Genomic DNA, 20,073 nt, shown 5'->3' on the forward strand with positions numbered 1-20,073 from the left:
CTCTTGTCAACTCACGTCGACTCACATTAACTCACGTCAACTTGTACCACTTGATCTTGTGAGTTTTCAGTAATAGAGTTTCCTCTGTCACTTCGAGAATAACATTCTCTCCTCTGTGAAACTTATCGAATCCGAAGTAAGTAGTCAAGTTCCTCCACAATTCCCACAAGTCGTCACCTGTGGTAATTTTAATCAAATTAATGATTAAGATTCAATTTCACAGTGAGATGCATGTTAATTCATATTTTCTTTTCCTCGTCGGGTTTGGTTGGAACACGTGCTCTCATGCATGAGCACTATTTTATGTATTACTATGCGCCGCCGTTCCAGTGGACTCTACTTTATATGTTATATGTGCGTCACCATCTCAGTGGGCTTTACTTTATGTATTACTCCGCGCCGCCGTTCCAGCGACGCACCCACCATGCCAACCGACCCCCTTACCGCTCGTCCCCCGTCAAATTCCTTATTTTTATTTTTAATGTTTTTCAGCTCGCCAACTCTCCTGGCTCATCCCCACATGCATGAAAAACTTGATTCTCGTAATTGTTTCAATTTAATTTTTCCCAATTTTTAATTGACTTTTATTTAGGCTTCTGACGAAAATTGTTTTAGACGCGTTGGTTACACATGGTTGTCGGCCATTTTTGTGTGTCCGGTGTACTCGATGTTCCCGCTAAGCTCTCGGGATGATGCAATTTCCATTGCCTTCCTGGAGATGCTTGTTTTTCCGATTTTTATGTAAATCACGTTATTTACTTATCATTGTTCCTTGTTTTTCTATTTTTTCCGTCTCTCTGGCCACAACTCACCCCGCTCACGTCCACGTGGTAATACTGGCTTCCACTTGAGTTTTTCCTTTTCACTTATACACAGTTTATTTTGTTGCGCACTTGAAGCGTGACTGGGAGCCCATAACCTGATGGATTATTCGGGATTGGGACACAATAAATGTACACACAGTATTAACTCGTCAAAGATTTATTCAGTGAAGCACGTCACTCGTCTCGCGTCTAGCGTCCAACACATCTCGTACAGGAATGTACAACCTACACGCCACAACCGGCCTGGGACGAGATCTGCGCATGCGCACGAGATCNTAACTAGTATTTTTATTTTTATTCGAATTTTTGGTGCTAGATTAAATTGCGAAGATATTTGCCAGCCAATATCCTCACAAGCACTCATTCACATGCATTTCTCAGCTCTTTCTCGTCCTGACCTCTTGTCAACTCACGTCGACTCACATTAACTCACGTCAACTTGTACCACTTGATCTTGTGAGTTTTCAGTAATAGAGTTTCCTCTGTCACTTCGAGAATAACATTCTCTCCTCTGTGAAACTTATCGAATCCGAAGTAAGTAGTCAAGTTCCTCCACAATTCCCACAAGTCGTCACCTGTGGTAATTTTAATCAAATTAATGATTAAGATTCAATTTCACAGTGAGATGCATGTTAATTCATATTTTCTTTTCCTCGTCGGGTTTGGTTGGAACACGTGCTCTCATGCATGAGCACTATTTTATGTATTACTATGCGCCGCCGTTCCAGTGGACTCTACTTTATATGTTATATGTGCGTCACCATCTCAGTGGGCTTTACTTTATGTATTACTCCGCGCCGCCGTTCCAGCGACGCACCCACCATGCCAACCGACCCCCTTACCGCTCGTCCCCCGTCAAATTCCTTATTTTTATTTTTAATGTTTTTCAGCTCGCCAACTCTCCTGGCTCATCCCCACATGCATGAAAAACTTGATTCTCGTAATTGTTTCAATTTAATTTTTCCCAATTTTTAATTGACTTTTATTTAGGCTTCTGACGAAAATTGTTTTAGACGCGTTGGTTACACATGGTTGTCGGCCATTTTTGTGTGTCCGGTGTACTCGANTTTTTATTTTTAATGTTTTTCAGCTCGCCAACTCTCCTGGCTCATCCCCACATGCATGAAAAACTTGATTCTCGTAATTGTTTCAATTTAATTTTTCCCAATTTTTAATTGACTTTTATTTAGGCTTCTGACGAAAATTGTTTTAGACGCGTTGGTTACACATGGTTGTCGGCCATTTTTGTGTGTCCGGTGTACTCGATGTTCCCGCTAAGCTCTCGGGATGATGCAATTTCCATTGCCTTCCTGGAGATGCTTGTTTTTCCGATTTTTATGTAAATCACGTTATTTACTTATCATTGTTCCTTGTTTTTCTATTTTTTCCGTCTCTCTGGCCACAACTCACCCCGCTCACGTCCACGTGGTAATACTGGCTTCCACTTGAGTTTTTCCTTTTCACTTATACACAGTTTATTTTGTTGCGCACTTGAAGCGTGACTGGGAGCCCATAACCTGATGGATTATTCGGGATTGGGACACAATAAATGTACACACAGTATTAACTCGTCAAAGATTTATTCAGTGAAGCACGTCACTCGTCTCGCGTCTAGCGTCCAACACATCTCGTACAGGAATGTACAACCTACACGCCACAACCGGCCTGGGACGAGATCTGCGCATGCGCACGAGATCGTGGGTAAGATATGTTGTTTTATTTGGCTCAATGGGTGTATGGGTTTTGGTTTTTCATTTAGTATTGGTGCCATTGCTGAGATATTTATTGTTTTAGGTAACCCCAGTATCATGGGGAGTTGGGTCTTGATTAGTCATGCACCCTTGATGACGGCGTGGCGGTTTCTACCTTGCAGCTTGGATTTAACTGGATTATTCCTGTGCCATTTATTGTTAGGCTGGTGGCTTGTTGGTTGTTGCAGGTTATTTCTAGTGTCTCTGGTTGTATGGTGGCATAGAGCCATCCGTCGGTGTTGGTTAATTTGATCCATTGTGTGTCTTGATTGTTGGTGACTCTGATGTTGCAGTTCTGGTAGATGGTGGAGTCGACTTGGGTGTCGGTGTTTGTTAGTAGACGATATTCGCAGCTTTGCTTTCCATTGGGTTTCTTCAGGGGAAGGTTTCTGGGGCAAGTTAGGCAGTTCTCCAGTGGAATCCAGGTTTGCAGGTGTTCCCGGTTCATTTGGCTATATCTGTTGGTGAATTTTGAGGTTGCGATGTATTCATTTTGCGGCTCTACGTATGCTGCGAGTGTTTGGTTCCCGTGGATTCTCTGGGGAACTTTGCAGGGGATTATTTTGTAGAGTTCCATTAGATCTCTGCTTAGTAGTGGGATGTCGAGGATTATGAGGAAGGAGCCGTTGTTGAAGCCGGTGTGCATGTCACTGATTTGGCTTAGGATGGTCAAATCTGTCTTTTCCGGAGATTTTGGAAAGATACTGTCAGTGATGACTTTTCCAATTTCCTCTATGGCCTGCTCCAATTTTTGGTTATTTATTAAGATGGGGTTTAGTTTCCCGTGTTTTGCGTCTTCTATGGCATGGAGGATGTTGTGGGTCGTTTCTAGGTACTTTTCGGCGGCATGTTATATTTCTCTAGCTGTTTCGTCGAGGCTTGCGATATATTCCACTTGAGTCAACTTGTCGGACAGTAGGTTGGTGTGGAGGCTATGACGTTTATTCTGTCTGTGGCCTTTCTAATTTTCTCATAGTTCTGTTCGTGTTCTTTTTTTATGGCATTTATTTCAGCTTGAATGATGTGAGTTGAATTTCGGATTAAATGGGTGATTTGTTGTTGGTCTTGATAGAGTCGATCAACTTCTTTGGTGAGGTGTTCTTGATCATTGTAGTCCATGGTGCCGAAGAGGGATCTCGATATGGTGCCCACGAATCCTAGTAAAGGGGATCTGCTATATCGTCTTTTGGGGTTCTGTTCTGGACTTTTCCAGATTCTTTCCAGATGTTTCTGTATTGTTTGGAGTGTCGTATTGTACTCTTCCATGATAGGTATGCCTAGTACTCTATCGCAGCTTTGCTTGCCCTGGTGTTCATAGCATTCGGTTTGATGTTTTTCTATGGTTTGCATCCCGGGCAGTGGTTGTCCTAGGAGGTTGTGCATGTCTACGGTGAGCGTCAGTCGCCATTTTCTGTTGATTGTTCTTATTTGGTCGATTTTCTCGTAGTAGAGTCCGGGGTTGTGGTCTATAGATTGGTGTTGATAGATTTGATCGAGTGTTAAACCTGTTTGGGCCTTGGTTACCCAAACGGTGGTCCATATGATGAGGATAGCTCTCATGGTATTGTATTCTGTAAGTTGGAGAATGTTTGTTTGAGTTTGTTGTGCTTAATTTTTTTTTTGTTGGGCAGATTTCGGCTTTGGTCTAGTTAGGTTCGGGGGGTATTATTTCTGATCCTATTTTTCCTAGTTCATCCGCTTTTTCGTTCCCGTATATTCGCTGGTGTCCTGGGATATATTTAAATTGGACGTCGATTTTCTGGGTGAGTTCATCAAGCTGTTTCAGGAGTGTTTGATTGACGACGGGTTTGGACTTAGCATTTAGCCAGCCATTTGATTTCCATTTCTTTATGTGTTCAGTCATGCAGCTGATGAGGTATTTGGAATCGGTGATTATTCTTATTCTTGAAATGTCGTGGCGAATACATATTTGGCATGCTTCGATGGCGGCCGCTGTTTTGGCGGTGATATTGGAGGCCCATGTGCCTTGCAGAGTTTTATAGGTGTTGAGGGGGTGGTTGTCCGTAAACCACACTCCTATTCCTGCTTTGGCATCGATTGAGCCGTTGAAAGAGCAGGAGCCATCGACGAAAACTAGCGTGCGTCCTGATTCGTCAACACTCATATCCCTGGAATGGTTTTGTTTTCATGGTTTGTAGAGTCGGGATGGTTTGCTTGGCAGCACTGGAATCGGTATTGGCTTATTCTGCGCAGGGTTTCAGCTTATTTGGGTGTTTCATGAAGCGGTGTCCGTCTTCACTTTCTAGGTACACGTTTCCTTTTTCTGTGATGTCGACAATCTCGTAGGGTCCTGTGTAGGCCTGATCCAATTTTTCGATCTTGGGTTCCTTCTCGACGTAGACGAATTGCCCTATTTTGAGGTCTATTGGTCTAGCGTCTCGGTCGTAAAGGCTCTTGGAATGTAGTTTGGCCTTTTCCAGGTGGTCGAACGCAAGATGGTGAATTTTCTCCAATTTGTTAATTAGATCTACCCTGTAATTTTTGTAGGTATGAATTGGCTCATCTTCGTCGGTGACATTGGAGGGGAAAATTGCCCTTTTTCCATTCAGGACTTCGAATGGTGTGAAATTTATTGAGCTATGTACCGTGGTCTTGTACGATAGCATGGCGTAGGGGAGTAGCTCGTCGCAGTCGGTGAATTTATCGGTAAAGGTCTTCAGATATTCGGCTAGTACGTGATGACTTCTCTCAAGGGCTCCATTTGACTGAGGTCTGTATCCAGATGTCGTTATATGATGGAATCTCAGGACCTTTCCCAGTGGATTGAACAATTTGCTGAGGAAGCTGGTCCCTTTATCTGAGAGGATTATCTTGAGGCATCCGTACAGGGCTACATACTTGGTTACTAGTGCATGAGCGATAGTGTGAGCTTTGATATCCTTAAGGGGTACAGCGGTGCAGTGCTTGGAGAATTTATCTTGTATCGTCAGGATATGGCAGTTACCCATACGTGTAGCTGGGAGGGGGGCTACGGTGTCGATATAGATTCTCTCGAAGCATTCGCTGGGTATTTCGGTGATGAGCATGGGCTGTCAGAATTTCACCCTTCGAATTTTCTCTAGTTGACAGGTTCGGCAGAGTTTGATAAATCTCTCTATTTCCTGTTTCATCCCGGGCCAGTAGAACCTTTCTCTTACTTGGTTGAAGGTTTTCACAATCCCTTTGTGTCCTCCGGGGAGAGTTGCGTGGCATTCCTTAATGATTTCTCGTCTTAGGGCTACTGGAGGCATCTGGATTCCACCATCGCATAGAGTTACAGTAGCTGGATGGAATTGAAATTCTTTCTCCAGGATGTATCGTATTATGATATTGTCGTCTATTTCGTCACCCTGAGATGCCATTTTTATTTCAGTGATTTGGTATTTTTCCATGGCGGTTTTGAGATTTCTCAGGCAGAGTTTTAGTATCCGGTTGTTTACTTTTTCGAAGTGCCATTGCTTCGCAATGAGGGTAAATGTTCGGAATTTTCCGCACTTCGTGACGATGACTTGACCTGGTTTTGGATTGAGCTTACGTATTTCCTCTAGGTCATCAGATTGAGATCTCTTAAAAGTTTGGTGTTTTGCTTTTTGATCTCTCCATCTGCTGCGAGGAAATGAGCAATATTTCCCTTAGTAAATGTTAGTCCATCTCGGGTTTCTTTGATGTTGCTCGCAGGCTGATAGTCACTTTGCGGTATAGTGATCTTGTCGTCCATAGTTTCCTCATTTGGTTTGTTCTGAAATATTTCTTGTTGATTCTGTATGAAACCGTGCTCTTCGCTCGTGGGAAGGTCAGGGGTGAGGAATTTGGGGTATGGATTCAAACACACCCCCGGTAGCTGTGCTGATGACGGTTGTGGAATTTCGTTTGCTTGGGGAATTTCGGCTTCTTGGGAGTGCGTTGATGAATGGATTTCTTCGGTACGTGGGAACAGTTCTCTTGGGGTTAGGTCTGTTGAAGAATTTTTCTTTTCAGGAGAAGATCCTGCCATAGGTGACTGTATAGCCCTTGGTGTCGGCAGTAAGGATTCTCGTATGACCTTTGGCTGTGATATCACAGAATGTCTGGATTGAGGTATTTCTTCCTTCTCCGTTTTTTTCGGGATTTTGGTCGGTTGAGCTCGTCAATTCTGAGATTTCGTCGGTTGAGTAGAGTAGGGGTTTGGACTGATTTTGCAACTCAGCCATCTTCTTCTCAAATTCTTGAAAGAATTCATTCAATTTTTCTTTAAATTCTGGACTCAATTCTGGTTCTTCTCATTTTGTAGAGTGGTAACAGCTGGTCTAGCAGTGGCTCTAGGGGTTCCTGGAATATTTCCTCATCTCTTTCCGAGACTTTCTCCATATACTCGTAGAATTTTTCCAGGTTGCGTTCCATTCGTTCCATGTCCAATGGTGGACGTGGTGTGGGATTTGATTCTTCATCCTTTTCCTCTATTCGAGTTTCCGCTTCGATTATAGAAGGCGTTTCCTCGTCGGTGGAGTTTTGATCTGCGATGAATGCGTCATCCTTCAATTTTTCGTCCGTTGGGATTCCTTCAAGGGAAATTTCTAGTTGATTTTCTTTTCCTTGATCTTCCATTTCATCAGATATAACTGATGGTTCATCCTGTAGTGGTGGTTCTTCGGACTGAGTAGGTGTGGGAGTTGATTCTGGCATCTCCACGATTGGAGGGGTGGATGGAGTGGGGCCGTTTCTTCCACTATTTCTGGTTTGTTTCCAATTGTGGTGCCCCGGGTAGATGATGTGGGGTTTTTGCTGATTTTGGGGGTTGTTTTATAATCCCGATTCAATCTGTAGGAGATCGGCTGCCGGGTGCCACTGTTTGTTTCTGTTGCTCTTCTAGCCCGAAGCCTGTCGACAATTGAGCTTCCCGCCGCTGGGATGGGGATAATTTGTGGGCCACTATTTATTCTAACCTTTCGGTTAGGATTTGTGACTGTCCTCAGTGTTTTCACACTAGACTTTGGTACTGGTAGAGCAGGCATGCAGGTTGCGAACATGACGATTTCCTCATGTTCGTCCTGAAGAGGATTTTCTGCAAAGGCGTCTGCTAACTGGTTTCTCTTCTGTTTCTTGATTTTTACCTCATACGTGAAATCATTCAGGTAGGTTTTCTACTTAACTTGCCTCGTGGTAGCGTTTGTAAGGATATTTTCCCGGGTTGTTCACCCAGGAAAAATCCAAACTACTTTTTAGCCGTCTCTATCACTCAATAGTCGGGCGCCAACCGAACCTTCACGGGAGGTTCGACGAAAACCGGCCTCTGAGGCAAACTCGTCCACTCAGAGGACTTTTTGGGCTGGACAATGGGTTGCCTAGCTAACATCAGCGTGATACGGTAGAGAGGGCGAGGTCCACCAGNGGGCGAGGTCCACCAGGAGTATTACCGTCACATTCCACGGCCTTTGCAAGCCGAGGATTATGCCTCGCGGCATAAGTTCCCTACTTAATGGGATTCACCTTTTCTCCGGAGGGTCTCTCGACTCCTCTGGCATGCTTCCTCTCTCCAAGTATTTCTACTCGGGAGAGTTTCCGAGCTATTTGCGATTCAGCCGAGACTCCTCAGAGCCTGGGACGTGGAGAGGCTGATCTGACCAGGGTGGAACGACGTTACCCACGCTACGACCACCCACTCTCTCCGCCACCAGTTACCGCTTTGGTCATCGCGCGTCACTGCCTCCGGGTACCGACAGGAGGATTTCTCGACTCCAGGCCCACGGGCCCATACGCCTCGAATCGTTCCGCCGAGACTAGATGACGCCGAACACGACGAAGTCGTCACCTCGCGTTCCGAAATAACTCAGATTTACGTGCGGGGGATGCCGGGGCATCCCCCTATATTCGCCGCCGCAGTTATGCACCAGGCTACGCTGAGTAAACTCCTTACCATGGCTTCTCCAGCCATCCACCACTTCCAGCACACTGAGAGATTATTTCAACCTCTCGGTTCAAGCGCTCGCGTGCGACTAACTCGGAATCTTACTAGGGCCTTGCCTCTTAGTCTGGATATCTCGGCGACGATAGGTCATTCCGTTACCCTATCCCCACCAATCAACCCGACGGGATCACGGAGATACCAGTCCTTTCACCTGGCCGTTGGTCCCTAGCCTACTTCGACATAGCCTATAGAATCGCCCAGTTGGACGGCCTGTACGTCGGCCCCATTTCCCCTAGCACATGCTGGGCGAATTCTAATACGGCGATAGTCTACTACGCCCTCCAGACCTCCAGGGGTCGCGGTTTCACCCATAACCGCTATGCCTTAGGTCTTTCATTGGTTTGTGGTTTATCTCACCTAGTCCCGGCTTTCTTCAGCCGCTTCTAGGTGTCGCTACTTATCTCTCTTCAACAATTTTGAGAGTTCACTCATCTTTTTGAGGGGATTTCAACAGGTAACGAGAAAATCTCGTTACAGGTTGCTAGAATCTCTGAGCCAGTTCAGGGCTGGGCTGTTCGTAATAATGGTGAAGGGTACTCCATAGATGTAAGGTTTGAGCTGGTTTAGGGCGTAGACAGCTGTTAGGCAGTCCAATTCAACTGAAGTATAGCTTGTTTCAGCATCTCGAAGTGCTCTCGATGCGTACAGGATCGGGTGTTCGTCTCCTTCATCATCTTTTTGGCTGAGGATGGCTCCAATGCCCTTTTGGGTACTGGAAACATGAACGATAAATGGTTCGCTCATGTCAGGATGAAACAGTAGAGAGTCCTCGATGATGGCTTCTTTGAGGGCTTTGAATGATGGTTCTTGTTCTTTGCTCTATTTAAATCTTACATTTTTCTTGAGGAGATTATTTAGAGGTTGTGCAATTTCTGCGTAGTCCTTCACAAATCGTCGATAATAGTTACTGAAGCCTAAGAATCTCCTTATTCCCTGTTGGCTTGTGGGAAGGGGCATCTCTGTTAATGCCTTTATTTTTGCTGGATCCGGATGAATACCTTGGTCATCGATTATGTGTCCCAGATAGGCTACCTCCTGCATGAATAATTTGCATTTATCAGGCTGGAGAGTAAGTCCGTTTTTCCGCAGGCAGTTGAAGAATTTCCTGAGATGGGTGAGGTGTTCACCCAGTGTTCTGGAGTAAACAACTACATCGTCTAGGTAGACATAGAGTTCTGTCCCTTTTCGGACGGTTAGGGTCTGATCCATCATCCGCTGGAAGATTGGGGGTGAATTATGCAATCCAAAATGCATCCTCATGTACTCGTAGTGTCCGTTTGGACCGGTAAAGGCAGTTTTCTCAGCGTCCGTTTCATCCATCGCGATTTGGTGGAATCCACTGGCTAGATCGAACACACTGAAGTACTTAGCTCCGCCTAGTTGTGAGAGAATTTCCGATATGTTGGGTAACGGATAGGAATCTCCGACCGTTTTCTGATTTAGATGTCGGAAATCGATCACCATTCTCCATCGCTTCTTTCCCTTAGAGTCGGCTTTCTTTGGTACAATCCAGAGGGGTGAGTTGTATGGTGATTCTGAGTGCCTGATGATTTCTTGTTCCAGCAGGTTGTCTATTTATCTCCTCCTGATTTTGTGGAGGGTACTTGTATTGCCGCTTATGGACAGGTTTATTATCGATGGTTCTGATCTTGCACTGGAAATTCTTAGCTTTGCCAAGCTTATCTCCCGGAAGGTGGAATATGTCATTGAACTCTTTTACTAGTTCGATCACCTCTTTGCGTTCGAAGGCTTTAAGCTCCTGATCGGGTAGGGCCTCTATTACATGCAATGTGCGAGGTGACAGACCTATATTTTCCTCTGGGGCAATTCCCATATTGCACCAGGCGAAGGTTTCTTGAGGTTTTCCTAATATTTCGGTTCTTTCTAGGAGTTCATCGATTTCCTCTACCTTCTGGGGTGGTATGTGGAGGTGAACTGGTTCTTCGGTGGTGTTGATGGCGAAGAGACAGGCTTTCCACTCCCTAATGCTGACTACACTCTCACCTAGATAGATGCCTGGTTTTGTAGAGATCTTTGGTAGATACCTTACTGACAATTCGGTATTCCTGATAGGGATTTGGATGGCCATTCTTGCTCTTGGAGGGATGACGGTTGACCCATGGAATTTCTCGTAATTATACCAATTCACCGGCAGGTTAGGCCTCTTGAGAGTGGTAATATTCCGTTGCTGATACCGTATATCCACCTTTTCTTGAATTAGGAATTCTAACCCAAGTAATCCGTTTTCTTCGACAGGTAGTTTATGATCTACGATGTGGAATGGTACGAGAGAGCCAAAGATTTTTAGGTGAACTAAACCGCATGTTGGCAGTGCATTCTCCGTTACTCCGAGTAGATAGGGTATCTTAGGAGGTTCAATTCTTACGTCGGGTTTGATGACTCTCCTCTCAATAAGGTTGATGTCACGAATTGAATCAGCGCGATGCTTTCTTTGGTGGTCGTACTGAGAATTATCTTACATTATACGATGTTGTGAAAACGGAAACGATCAAATATTTGGATGCCACATCCTTGTACCCTTCTATAAATAAATCCGGGAAATATCCGACAGGACACCCTGAAGTTTACGTAGGTGACGAGTGTCTAGCATTGACAGGTAACGATAATAACCTTAGTAATGTAGAAGGCCTCGTGAAATGTGAAGTTGTAACCTCATGTGATTTGCAGCTCCGGTGTCGATGAGAAATCGATGTCGATATCCGATGAGGTTCTTCACGTTTAGGTTTATCCTTGGGCCGCCCCCGCTAAGTACAATCCGGCAAGATTTTCCTCTCGTTGGACAATTGGGGAGGCAGAAATGTATAGGTTTCAATGGGACGATGTTGAAGCTAATGTTGTTTGTGTTGAAGGAGATGTGAGCTTTCAACTCATTCAACATTTCATCCCCGATGATGGCTCCATATCCGCCTGGCTGGTGAAGAATCACGTGGAATTTTATTTGAACTTCAGGATGCACTGCGAGGCAAACTACTCCGAGGGAGTTCAGGACATGATTGGACAACCCAACGATTCCGATTGTTTCTGTGGTATCGATGAGGGTCTTTTCTACCAATGACTGGAACGATAGCAGGTTTATGGAAGCTCCGGTATCGATTAATGCATTCACACCTGGGGAGATGACATTTGGTCCTTGAAAGATGATCTGAGGACCCCCGGTAACTCTACACAGTATGGGTTTTACTGTCTGGGATGCATGCTCGACATTGTGTGGAGTGAGTGCTGGTTTTGGCCGCTCGTCATCGCACTCAATTGGCGAGCGACAATCTCGTTTAAAGTCTCCTTTGGAATGGTTCCATCTGTGGATGGGCCGGCCCTGTTCTGCTGAGTTCTCGTAGGACTCCGCAGGGTAGTTCTCCCTTCTCGTTCCCTTGAGAGAGGCCTAGAGAGTGGTCTGGAGTCTGACGATGGACGATTCTGAGTCTGCAGCTTATTCAAGCTCATCGCAAGCTGTTGGAGTGAGGCTGTGGTCTGCTGCAGCATGCTTTTGATCTTGTCCATATCAGAAGGGTTCTGTTTAGGTTTGAATGGGGCTGCATGAGGACGTTGGTTGGCTGCCAGGATGTTAGCGAGGGCTAGAATCTCATCCGTGGTAGGATTTTCCGCCGTTTCCGTTGGTTCCTCATAGTCAGATTCATCCTCGTCGTTCGGAGTTTGAACGTAGGCGATGATGGAGTTGCAGCTGCGCGAAGGGGGGTCACCAGGATGAGCTGTGTGTCCTGGTATAGATGGAGGTGGCCCCGGTGGTCAAGGTGGTGTTTGCCTGTACCCGTTGACTTGCCTGTTCCGGATGGCAGATCTTCATTGAGGAGAGCGGTGACTAGATCTCGTGAAGGGTCCTGATTTCTCCTCTGTCCGGAATAGTTTCGGTGATCGTAGCTTGACGATGGTGTCGGGGTATTTGACTGATTATATGGCTGACTGTATGACCGATTTTGTTGATATTGGTATCTCGGCTAAGGTGGCATTTGTTCCCCCTACAGTTCAGGTGGTAGAGAGCCCCCTGAATGGATTGGAATCGAGGGGTACTCCGTGATGTACCTGTAGTACCCGTTATCAGCTCCAACGCTGGTACTTTGACTATATCCCGGAATTCGTCCGTTTCTAGTTGTGTAAGGATCCCTGAGATTTTACTTAGGTTGTTGCGCCTAATACTTTCCTTCACGCTTGCAGGGGCATATTCTTTAAACCGTTTAATGGCCTCTATCTGAAGGTGCTTTTCGAGGACTTGTTTTTCAGCTTCATTTTCCCCAGAAATCGTACCCAGACCGAACTGGACCAGTGCTGCCAATCGCTCTAAGAATGATTCCAGGGGTTCATTTTTAATTTTCAACAGCCCGCGTATTCTATTCACATAATAAAAACGTTAAAACGTTAAGTCGTATTGACCTCTAAATCTCCTGATTAGGTGAGTAGAATAGTTTCTACAGAAAAGAGGGGTTTGTTCGCCACTACGAATTTTGCTGGGGGTAAAAGGCATTTGAGTATTTGTCTAATATATTCCTCTTTCTTTCCGTCTGCTTTAGGAATGGAAGCAAGATTTGATCTCAACGCTTACTCAAATTCGTCCAGAGAGCAGTGCTCATTTGTACCGGAGAATATGGGAATGCTGTTTGCAATGTCTCCGGCTTTGACATATTCTTCGTAACTGGACACGGTTTGATCAGTGTCACCCAAGTCTCCGGAGTAACTGATATTAACGAAGGACGGATTCGCCATTTTGTGAAGATAATTTAATTAGTGGATAATATAAATAATTTTATGTTTGGGATTAAGTTAATTTGGATTAAGATTCTCTGTGAATTTTTTTTTTCCCAATAAAATTGGAAAAAGAAAACAAAAATTTCGTTTATAATTATTTCAGAGAATTTGAATTTTGCAAAGAAAAGTCCAATATTTGAAATTCAAAAAGGTTTTCTGAAAGCTAAAATTTTAATTGATTAGAATTGAATTGAATTAAATTGACTAGAATGGGTTTCAAAAATTTTAGAATATTGTAAAGATAAGAGTATTGGAAACTTAGGCGTGTCCTATCGACTGCGCCATGAAATTTTAGCTGTTATGTCCAGAGAAGGATTTTAGCGTCGAATGGACATGTTTTAATTGTCACATTAAAATCAAAGCTAAAATTATTGAATTTTATAATTATTGGACGACGCAAAGTTTTATACTCTTACCTTTTTTTTTAAATATAAGGGAAAAAGGGCTTGATTTAGGGATAGGGCTTGAGTTGAGATGAATTTCTAATCAAGAAATTTGAAGTTGTACTGGGAGTCAAGTTTGAATTTAAATATATTTTGTATAACTATTCGGTTTACAAAAGCATAGGCGTGATTTTACAGAAATCTATGTAGCTAAAATTCCTATCCCTGGACTGATCTGAAGGATTCGAATTTAGGTTTACAAATTCTTGTTACTCACAGTTCGGTCTGTTATTTGTAAATTATTCGATGTGTTTGTAGATCTCTGGGTAAATCCGTAATTTCCTCACCAGCAATTACTGGCGCTAAAGGCTATTATGGATACTTTCACNAAGTTTGAATTTAAATATATTTTGTATAACTATTCGGTTTACAAAAGCATAGGCGTGATTTTACAGAAATCTATGTAGCTAAAATTCCTATCCCTGGACTGATCTGAAGGATTCGAATTTAGGTTTACAAATTCTTGTTACTCACAGTTCGGTCTGTTATTTGTAAATTATTCGATGTGTTTGTAGATCTCTGGGTAAATCCGTAATTTCCTCACCAGCAATTACTGGCGCTAAAGGCTATTATGGATACTTTCACGGAAAAACTTTCTTCTACTCGTTGATATTTTAATGAATTTTAGGCAGTTGATTTTGAAGATTTTAAGAGTTTGGTTGAGACTGTCCACAACGCGTCACAATAAACGAATTCCTTATTTGCAAGAAAAGTCACCACTCTCGGTTAAAGAAATTTTATTCCCGGATAATTTCAATTGTTCGTAACTTACTCTTAATTCAGTACTATCCCACGTAATCGAAGGAAGGATTGAAAAACCGGACCGATTAAATGAACTATTTCCACCAGAATTATTACTGCTCCGTCCCTGCTTCAAGACTGTTTAATTTTGGTTTTTCTGACATTTTTATATGAATTTTGGGGTCACTTGTCACATGGGCTCCAACGAGTCCATTTTCAATTGGTGGAAAATGTCGTATGACCTTTCCCACTCTTTTGATTTTTATGGGGAAGTAGTTCGTTCGGTTTTTGGGGTCTCAATTAATCAGTTTTCAATCGTTCTTTCGCGCGTGAATCTTAGCATTGAGTAATTGGGGCATGCTGAGTGTGCCATTTCATGACTCTTGAAGTCGATTCCAGTGCCTTTGGAATTTTTAATTGGATTAAAGTGATGAAATGTACTCAATTTAGTTTACAATTGTGGGTTTGGTTCTTAATTACATGAAGTTATAATATAACTTATAGTTATGATCTTACATAAAATTTATTCTAGTCTTAAATTTCTAGTGTAAAATTTTTGGACATTACAATATATGAGGACCAGGAGCTGGAGCCATATTCCAACACTAATTCACCTCGAAATTTTTGAAATGCACCATTTATTATTGAGTTATGTGAGTTTTCTTTTAAATTGAAATTCAATAACAAATGCGAAATAAATAAAAATTGATGGAACAAATTCAATTGTTTGACGTATATTGAATTTATTCTGCAGATCGAAACGGAACAAGAAAAGAGTCGAAATACAAAGTTGAAAATTGGAATTCATTACTTACTAATTAATTATGTACTCCATTTTCAAATATTGCAAAACAAAGTCAATTAAGCAGAATTCACGAAAAACACAACAGAAAATATTTTTCGAGATTAAAGTACATATTGTAGTACAAATAGGAAAAACAAATGATTAAAAAGACACCGAGTTATAATTCTGTAATAATATATTTGATCATTAAGTCGAAGAAAACTATCCTGGCGAATATGAGATTGCAGCCCCAGCCGAAGGCGAGGGTTACACCATCATATGAGCTAGAAAAATTTTTTAGGCCACGTGACGAACAATATGTTTCGTAATAACGGCTGTAAGCAGCTGCTACGGCCGTAAGTGCCTTACCGCCGGAATTACAAACATTGGACTGGGTTGTAGGTCGCTCGCTCCCATTGCATGTGGACAAGAGGAGGTGCGACCCATCAAGGGTGAAACCAATAACTTCCCAACCAATTCCCATTTTTATGTTCATCCAATATCCAATACAGAAAAATATCCGTAAGCATAACAAAGCTTCATTCTTTAGTTTCTGTCCTCAATTCCTTCTTCCTTATCCGTGAACCATACATATGGTGTACTCATTGTAAAACATATTAATTGAGCTTCCAAATTACATCTGATATGTCCAATTTTGTCAATGTTTCATCCACTTATGAGAGTTTTAGACGAAAACTGAATTTTCATGTTTCACTTGAAAAATTAGTTTGGTTGGATTATTCGATCTACTATATTTTACCACTATATTTTATTTGGAAGAGCATTTACTATTCTTTGAAATTGTGCAGAGTTATTCGATTCAATAAAATTTGCATCTAGTTATATCAGATAGTTTCCACTTTCTACGTTATTTCACCCGCCAAAAATGAGAGTTTTTGCCATTTATCGAGGCTGTAGATAGGACCTCTGGGGATAAGTCATATGTCAATTTGAAGGTCTCGTCGACATCTTCTAATTGAGACCCCATGTCATCAATTTCATCCCCGAGATTGATTGTTCTATGCGATAATGTAGCGATTTTAGAATTTCATGTTTTGAAAATTTTCATTGTTTTTCTCGTAATGACGAGATTTACTCGGTTTCTGTTCAAATCTGTAGAAATATTGTATGCTCAGCTGAGAATTTATGAAATTACCAAGAAATTTACCCAGAATTACAGTGGGACTCCTGTAATTTTAAGCCGGCTATTTTCGACGGGTGCAGTCACTACGTCCCAACTCTCGCGCTTTCAGTCCCCAATCCTTCCGTTTACGGAATGGTCCCATCATCTCCCGGGCGCATAACTCTATGCTCCCGAGTGATTCCCTAACCTCAATCATTGGGAAAAATTTACTTTGGGGTTATGTACTCACTGTTGCCCGACGGCTGGAGACAGTGAGAGCTCGGCCGACTATTTTCGACTTCTCGAAATTAGTTCCCCCGTTGAGTCGAAATTATAGGAGTCCTACCGTATTAGATTCAGGCGAATTTTGATCAACACATTGGAGTTTTTCTTTCAAGAATTGAATTTCATAATGTTTATTGTAAATTTAACTTCTATAATTATCGGTCAAATGAATGAAACTATGCATTTGCCAGTCCATAGGGTAGTTGATGTTATGAAGGAGAAACTTCATGGGAATGAAAAGTAAAAAATGACCTATATTGATCTCATCCAACCTACTTAGAAAAAAAAATCAAATTTTGAAATTTCCGTCCAAATGACGCAAAAAGGTCGAGATGATGTTGCTCAGTATGCAATCAAAATCGAATAATTTTAATCCAATTCAATAATTTTAGGGGTCATGAAATGTCAACAAATCATGGAAACTTTCGCTTTAGCTTTCCGGGTTAATCACGAAAACTTCCTCCTTCAGGGTTGGGAAGTTAATAACATATAAATGCATTGTTCGTACAAAAAAATCAAATACCATCGTTATTCGATGTAAGATAGCTGAATTTTTAAAGAAAACTCATTTTTTCAATCATTTTCACACGTTGTACCGGAATAACCGCTGAGACGATCATCTTCATAAACCAATCGGTTTCAAGTTACATTCACACGCATCGTTTGAAAAAAAAATTCAATTCGGATCATTAGTCTAGAAGAAATGGTGGAATATGTGGAAAAACATCATGTTTGATATTTTTTCTATGTTTTTGAAACATTTTTGTTGAAAAACTCGGCTAGGGCGCGTCGCACAGCAAAGTGAAACAGGAACTTTCTACTCCAAATTTCACCGTCTTTCCACCCTTAACCCTCTGAATGGAAAATCCTACCAAACCCTGTCGGTGTGAGCGGAGTGAGGGTATGGGCAAGCGTACTTTGGCTTGTATGTGGTAGTGAGGCATTTCGTTCAGAGGGTTAAAATTAGAGTGCGCAGTTATGGGACATCGTCTATAGATATCTATCATGTCATATCAATCTACATATATTAATTATAGTATATGATAACCCTCGGCCGGGAAACGTAAAAGTTATCGACGCAACAAAATTGTGACAATATGATTCCACATCAAGCGTGTATTGGAATGCGCTTGTCGACTTGGGTCTTCGTCATAATACAGTAGAGTTGCAAAGTATATCGCAAATTCTCCACAAGCAATAACATCAGTTTGTTGCTGAACTGTATGATGGATAAAAGATTTCCAGATACAATGTATTCAAAAAAGCAATTTGATCTTCTTGTTTTGTCTTATTTTTGTCGTCTTTGAAGAGATGTCCGTATGTGTGCATATGTGATCAAAATTTTGCGCTAATATTTCTCTCATAGAACACGATTGTCTCAGAAGCTTTGTTAATTATTCGCACGGAAGGTAAAATATTAAACAAGTGGGAAATTGCTTTTATATTAATATAAAGGCCATATATATATACTTTCGAATGGTCATTTCGTATATTCGCTCCTGCTTTAGTATATATTTAATAGTTTCATACCATTTTATTTTCATACGTTTTACGCGAATAACCCATGAACCGCTGAGACGATGATCTTCATAAACTAGTCAGTTTTGAGTTACATTAACACGCATCGATTGAAAAAAAAATTCAAATCGCATCATTACTTTAGAAGAAATAATTGGATATGCCGGGAAAACATCATATTTGATGTTTTTGACAAGTTTTCTGCGAATTACTGAAGAAACTTCGAGACGATCGTCTTCATAAACTAATAAGTTCAAAGTTATATGAAGACACATCAATTGAAAAAAAAGTTGATCAAATCGCTTTATTTGTTCAGTAGATATCGTTGGACAAAATTTTGACCACAGACATGCACACACACGCACACACACACACACACACACACACGCTCAAGCGTATCATTCACCAGAGGATAGAAGCTGCAGTGGAGCCCGTGCTTGCCAAAAATCAGTAGGTTTCCGGAAAAGCCGATCCACACTCGATGCCATCAACCTGGTCATCGAAACCGCGAGGGAAGCGATTACAGGGGAACGATGGCTCAATGTCACCAAGGAGTACTGTTTAGTAGTGACACTGGATATCAAGAATGCCTTCAATTCAGCCAGGTGGGACTGCATTATGGAGGCTCTTGACATATTGGAAGTACCAGGATACCTGCAGAGAATGGTCAACAGCTATTTCAGCGGAAGGGTCCTTAAGTACGACACAAAGTCTGGCCCCAGGAAGTCCAAGGTGACAGGAGGAGTACCCCAAGGGTCAGTACTGGGTCCTCTCTTGTGGAACATCATGTACGATGGGCTGCTAAAGTTGAACATGCCCTGGCGGACCAAGTTGGTGGCATTTGCGGATGACGTGGCGGTGGTCATTGTTAGGAAGCACCTGGAAGACATAGAGCGTGTTTTCAGCACAACGTTCGAGACGATCCGCTGCTGGATGGATTCTGTTGGACTGAACTTAGCGGAACAGAAGACAGAAGCCGTATTGATCACCAGCAGGAAGAAGATCGAGACGATCACGCTGCGAGTCGGGTCTTTTCGGGCAGTTTCTGAAGACGCGGTGTGTGTCATCGCAGGATTGTTATCCATTCAGGTTTTGGCTGATGAGCGAGAATCGCTGTGTAAGCGGAAACGAGCGCTCGCATCGAAAATGATAACCACCGAAGAACTGGCGTCTGAGGAGAGGCGAAACAGCTTGAACCGATGGCAGGAGAAGTGGACGAATTCGACCAAGGGAAGATGGACCTATCGTCTAATTCCACATGTAGCCGCGTGGGTAAGTCGAACTCATGGCGAAGTCAACTACTATCTGTGTCAAATGCTTTCAAGGCACGGGTGCTTCAGAGAGTATCTTCATAAATTCAAACATGAAGATTCTTCGGAGTGTCCCACCTGCACAGGAGTGAACGAGAACGCGGAGCATGTATTTTTTAACTGCCCCGAATTCAGTGACATGCGAAATACTTGGGAGTCGGAGCTCGGAAGGAGAGTTTCACCCGAGGATCTAGTGGAAGCAATGCTGTCATCACAGGCAGCCTAGGACGCAAGGAGCAACTTCGCGGCGGAAGTCATGAAGGACCTCAGGAACGAGGAACGCAAGCGCAAGGCTGCAGTATAGGTGAGAAATCTTTTTTGGAACCTCCTAATCACACAACATTTTTGCTGGTTAGGGGGACGTACATAAGATGAAGGCGGAAGAGCGAACAGCTGAGACCTCCCTCACGAAGTAATACCTAACGGTGGTGCCGTGAAAGGTTAGTGGAAATTTGTCTGATTGGACTTTAGTGGGTATTGGCAGTCACAGTCGGAGTCCCACACTCACTTGACGGAGGGAAACACCTATTCCCTGCCTCAGGTGGTCGTGCGTAAATGCATTCTCCCAACA

General features: G+C 42.7%; 1 protein-coding gene across 1 annotated transcript; it reads left to right on the forward strand.

Moving 5' to 3' along the window:
• Positions 1–18,810: 18,810 nt before the first annotated feature.
• Positions 18,811–19,728, forward strand: LOC107043693. The gene has a single exon (XM_015265277.1). The coding sequence runs from the start codon at positions 18,811–18,813 to the stop codon at positions 19,726–19,728; it is 918 nt and encodes a 305-aa protein (XP_015120763.1).
• Positions 19,729–20,073: the final 345 nt, after the last annotated feature.

The sequence above is a fragment of the Diachasma alloeum genome, unplaced genomic scaffold (genome assembly GCF_001412515.2).
Source record: "Diachasma alloeum isolate Michigan unplaced genomic scaffold, Dall2.0 Dall_scaffold_00616, whole genome shotgun sequence".
NCBI classification, from domain to species: domain Eukaryota; kingdom Metazoa; phylum Arthropoda; class Insecta; order Hymenoptera; family Braconidae; genus Diachasma; species Diachasma alloeum.

Bases quoted from the DNA above. Each gene is read 5' to 3' on its own strand.
- LOC107043693 (XM_015265277.1), top strand. From the start codon at position 18,811: ATGGAGGCTCTTGACATATTGGAAGTACCAGGATACCTGCAGAGAATG.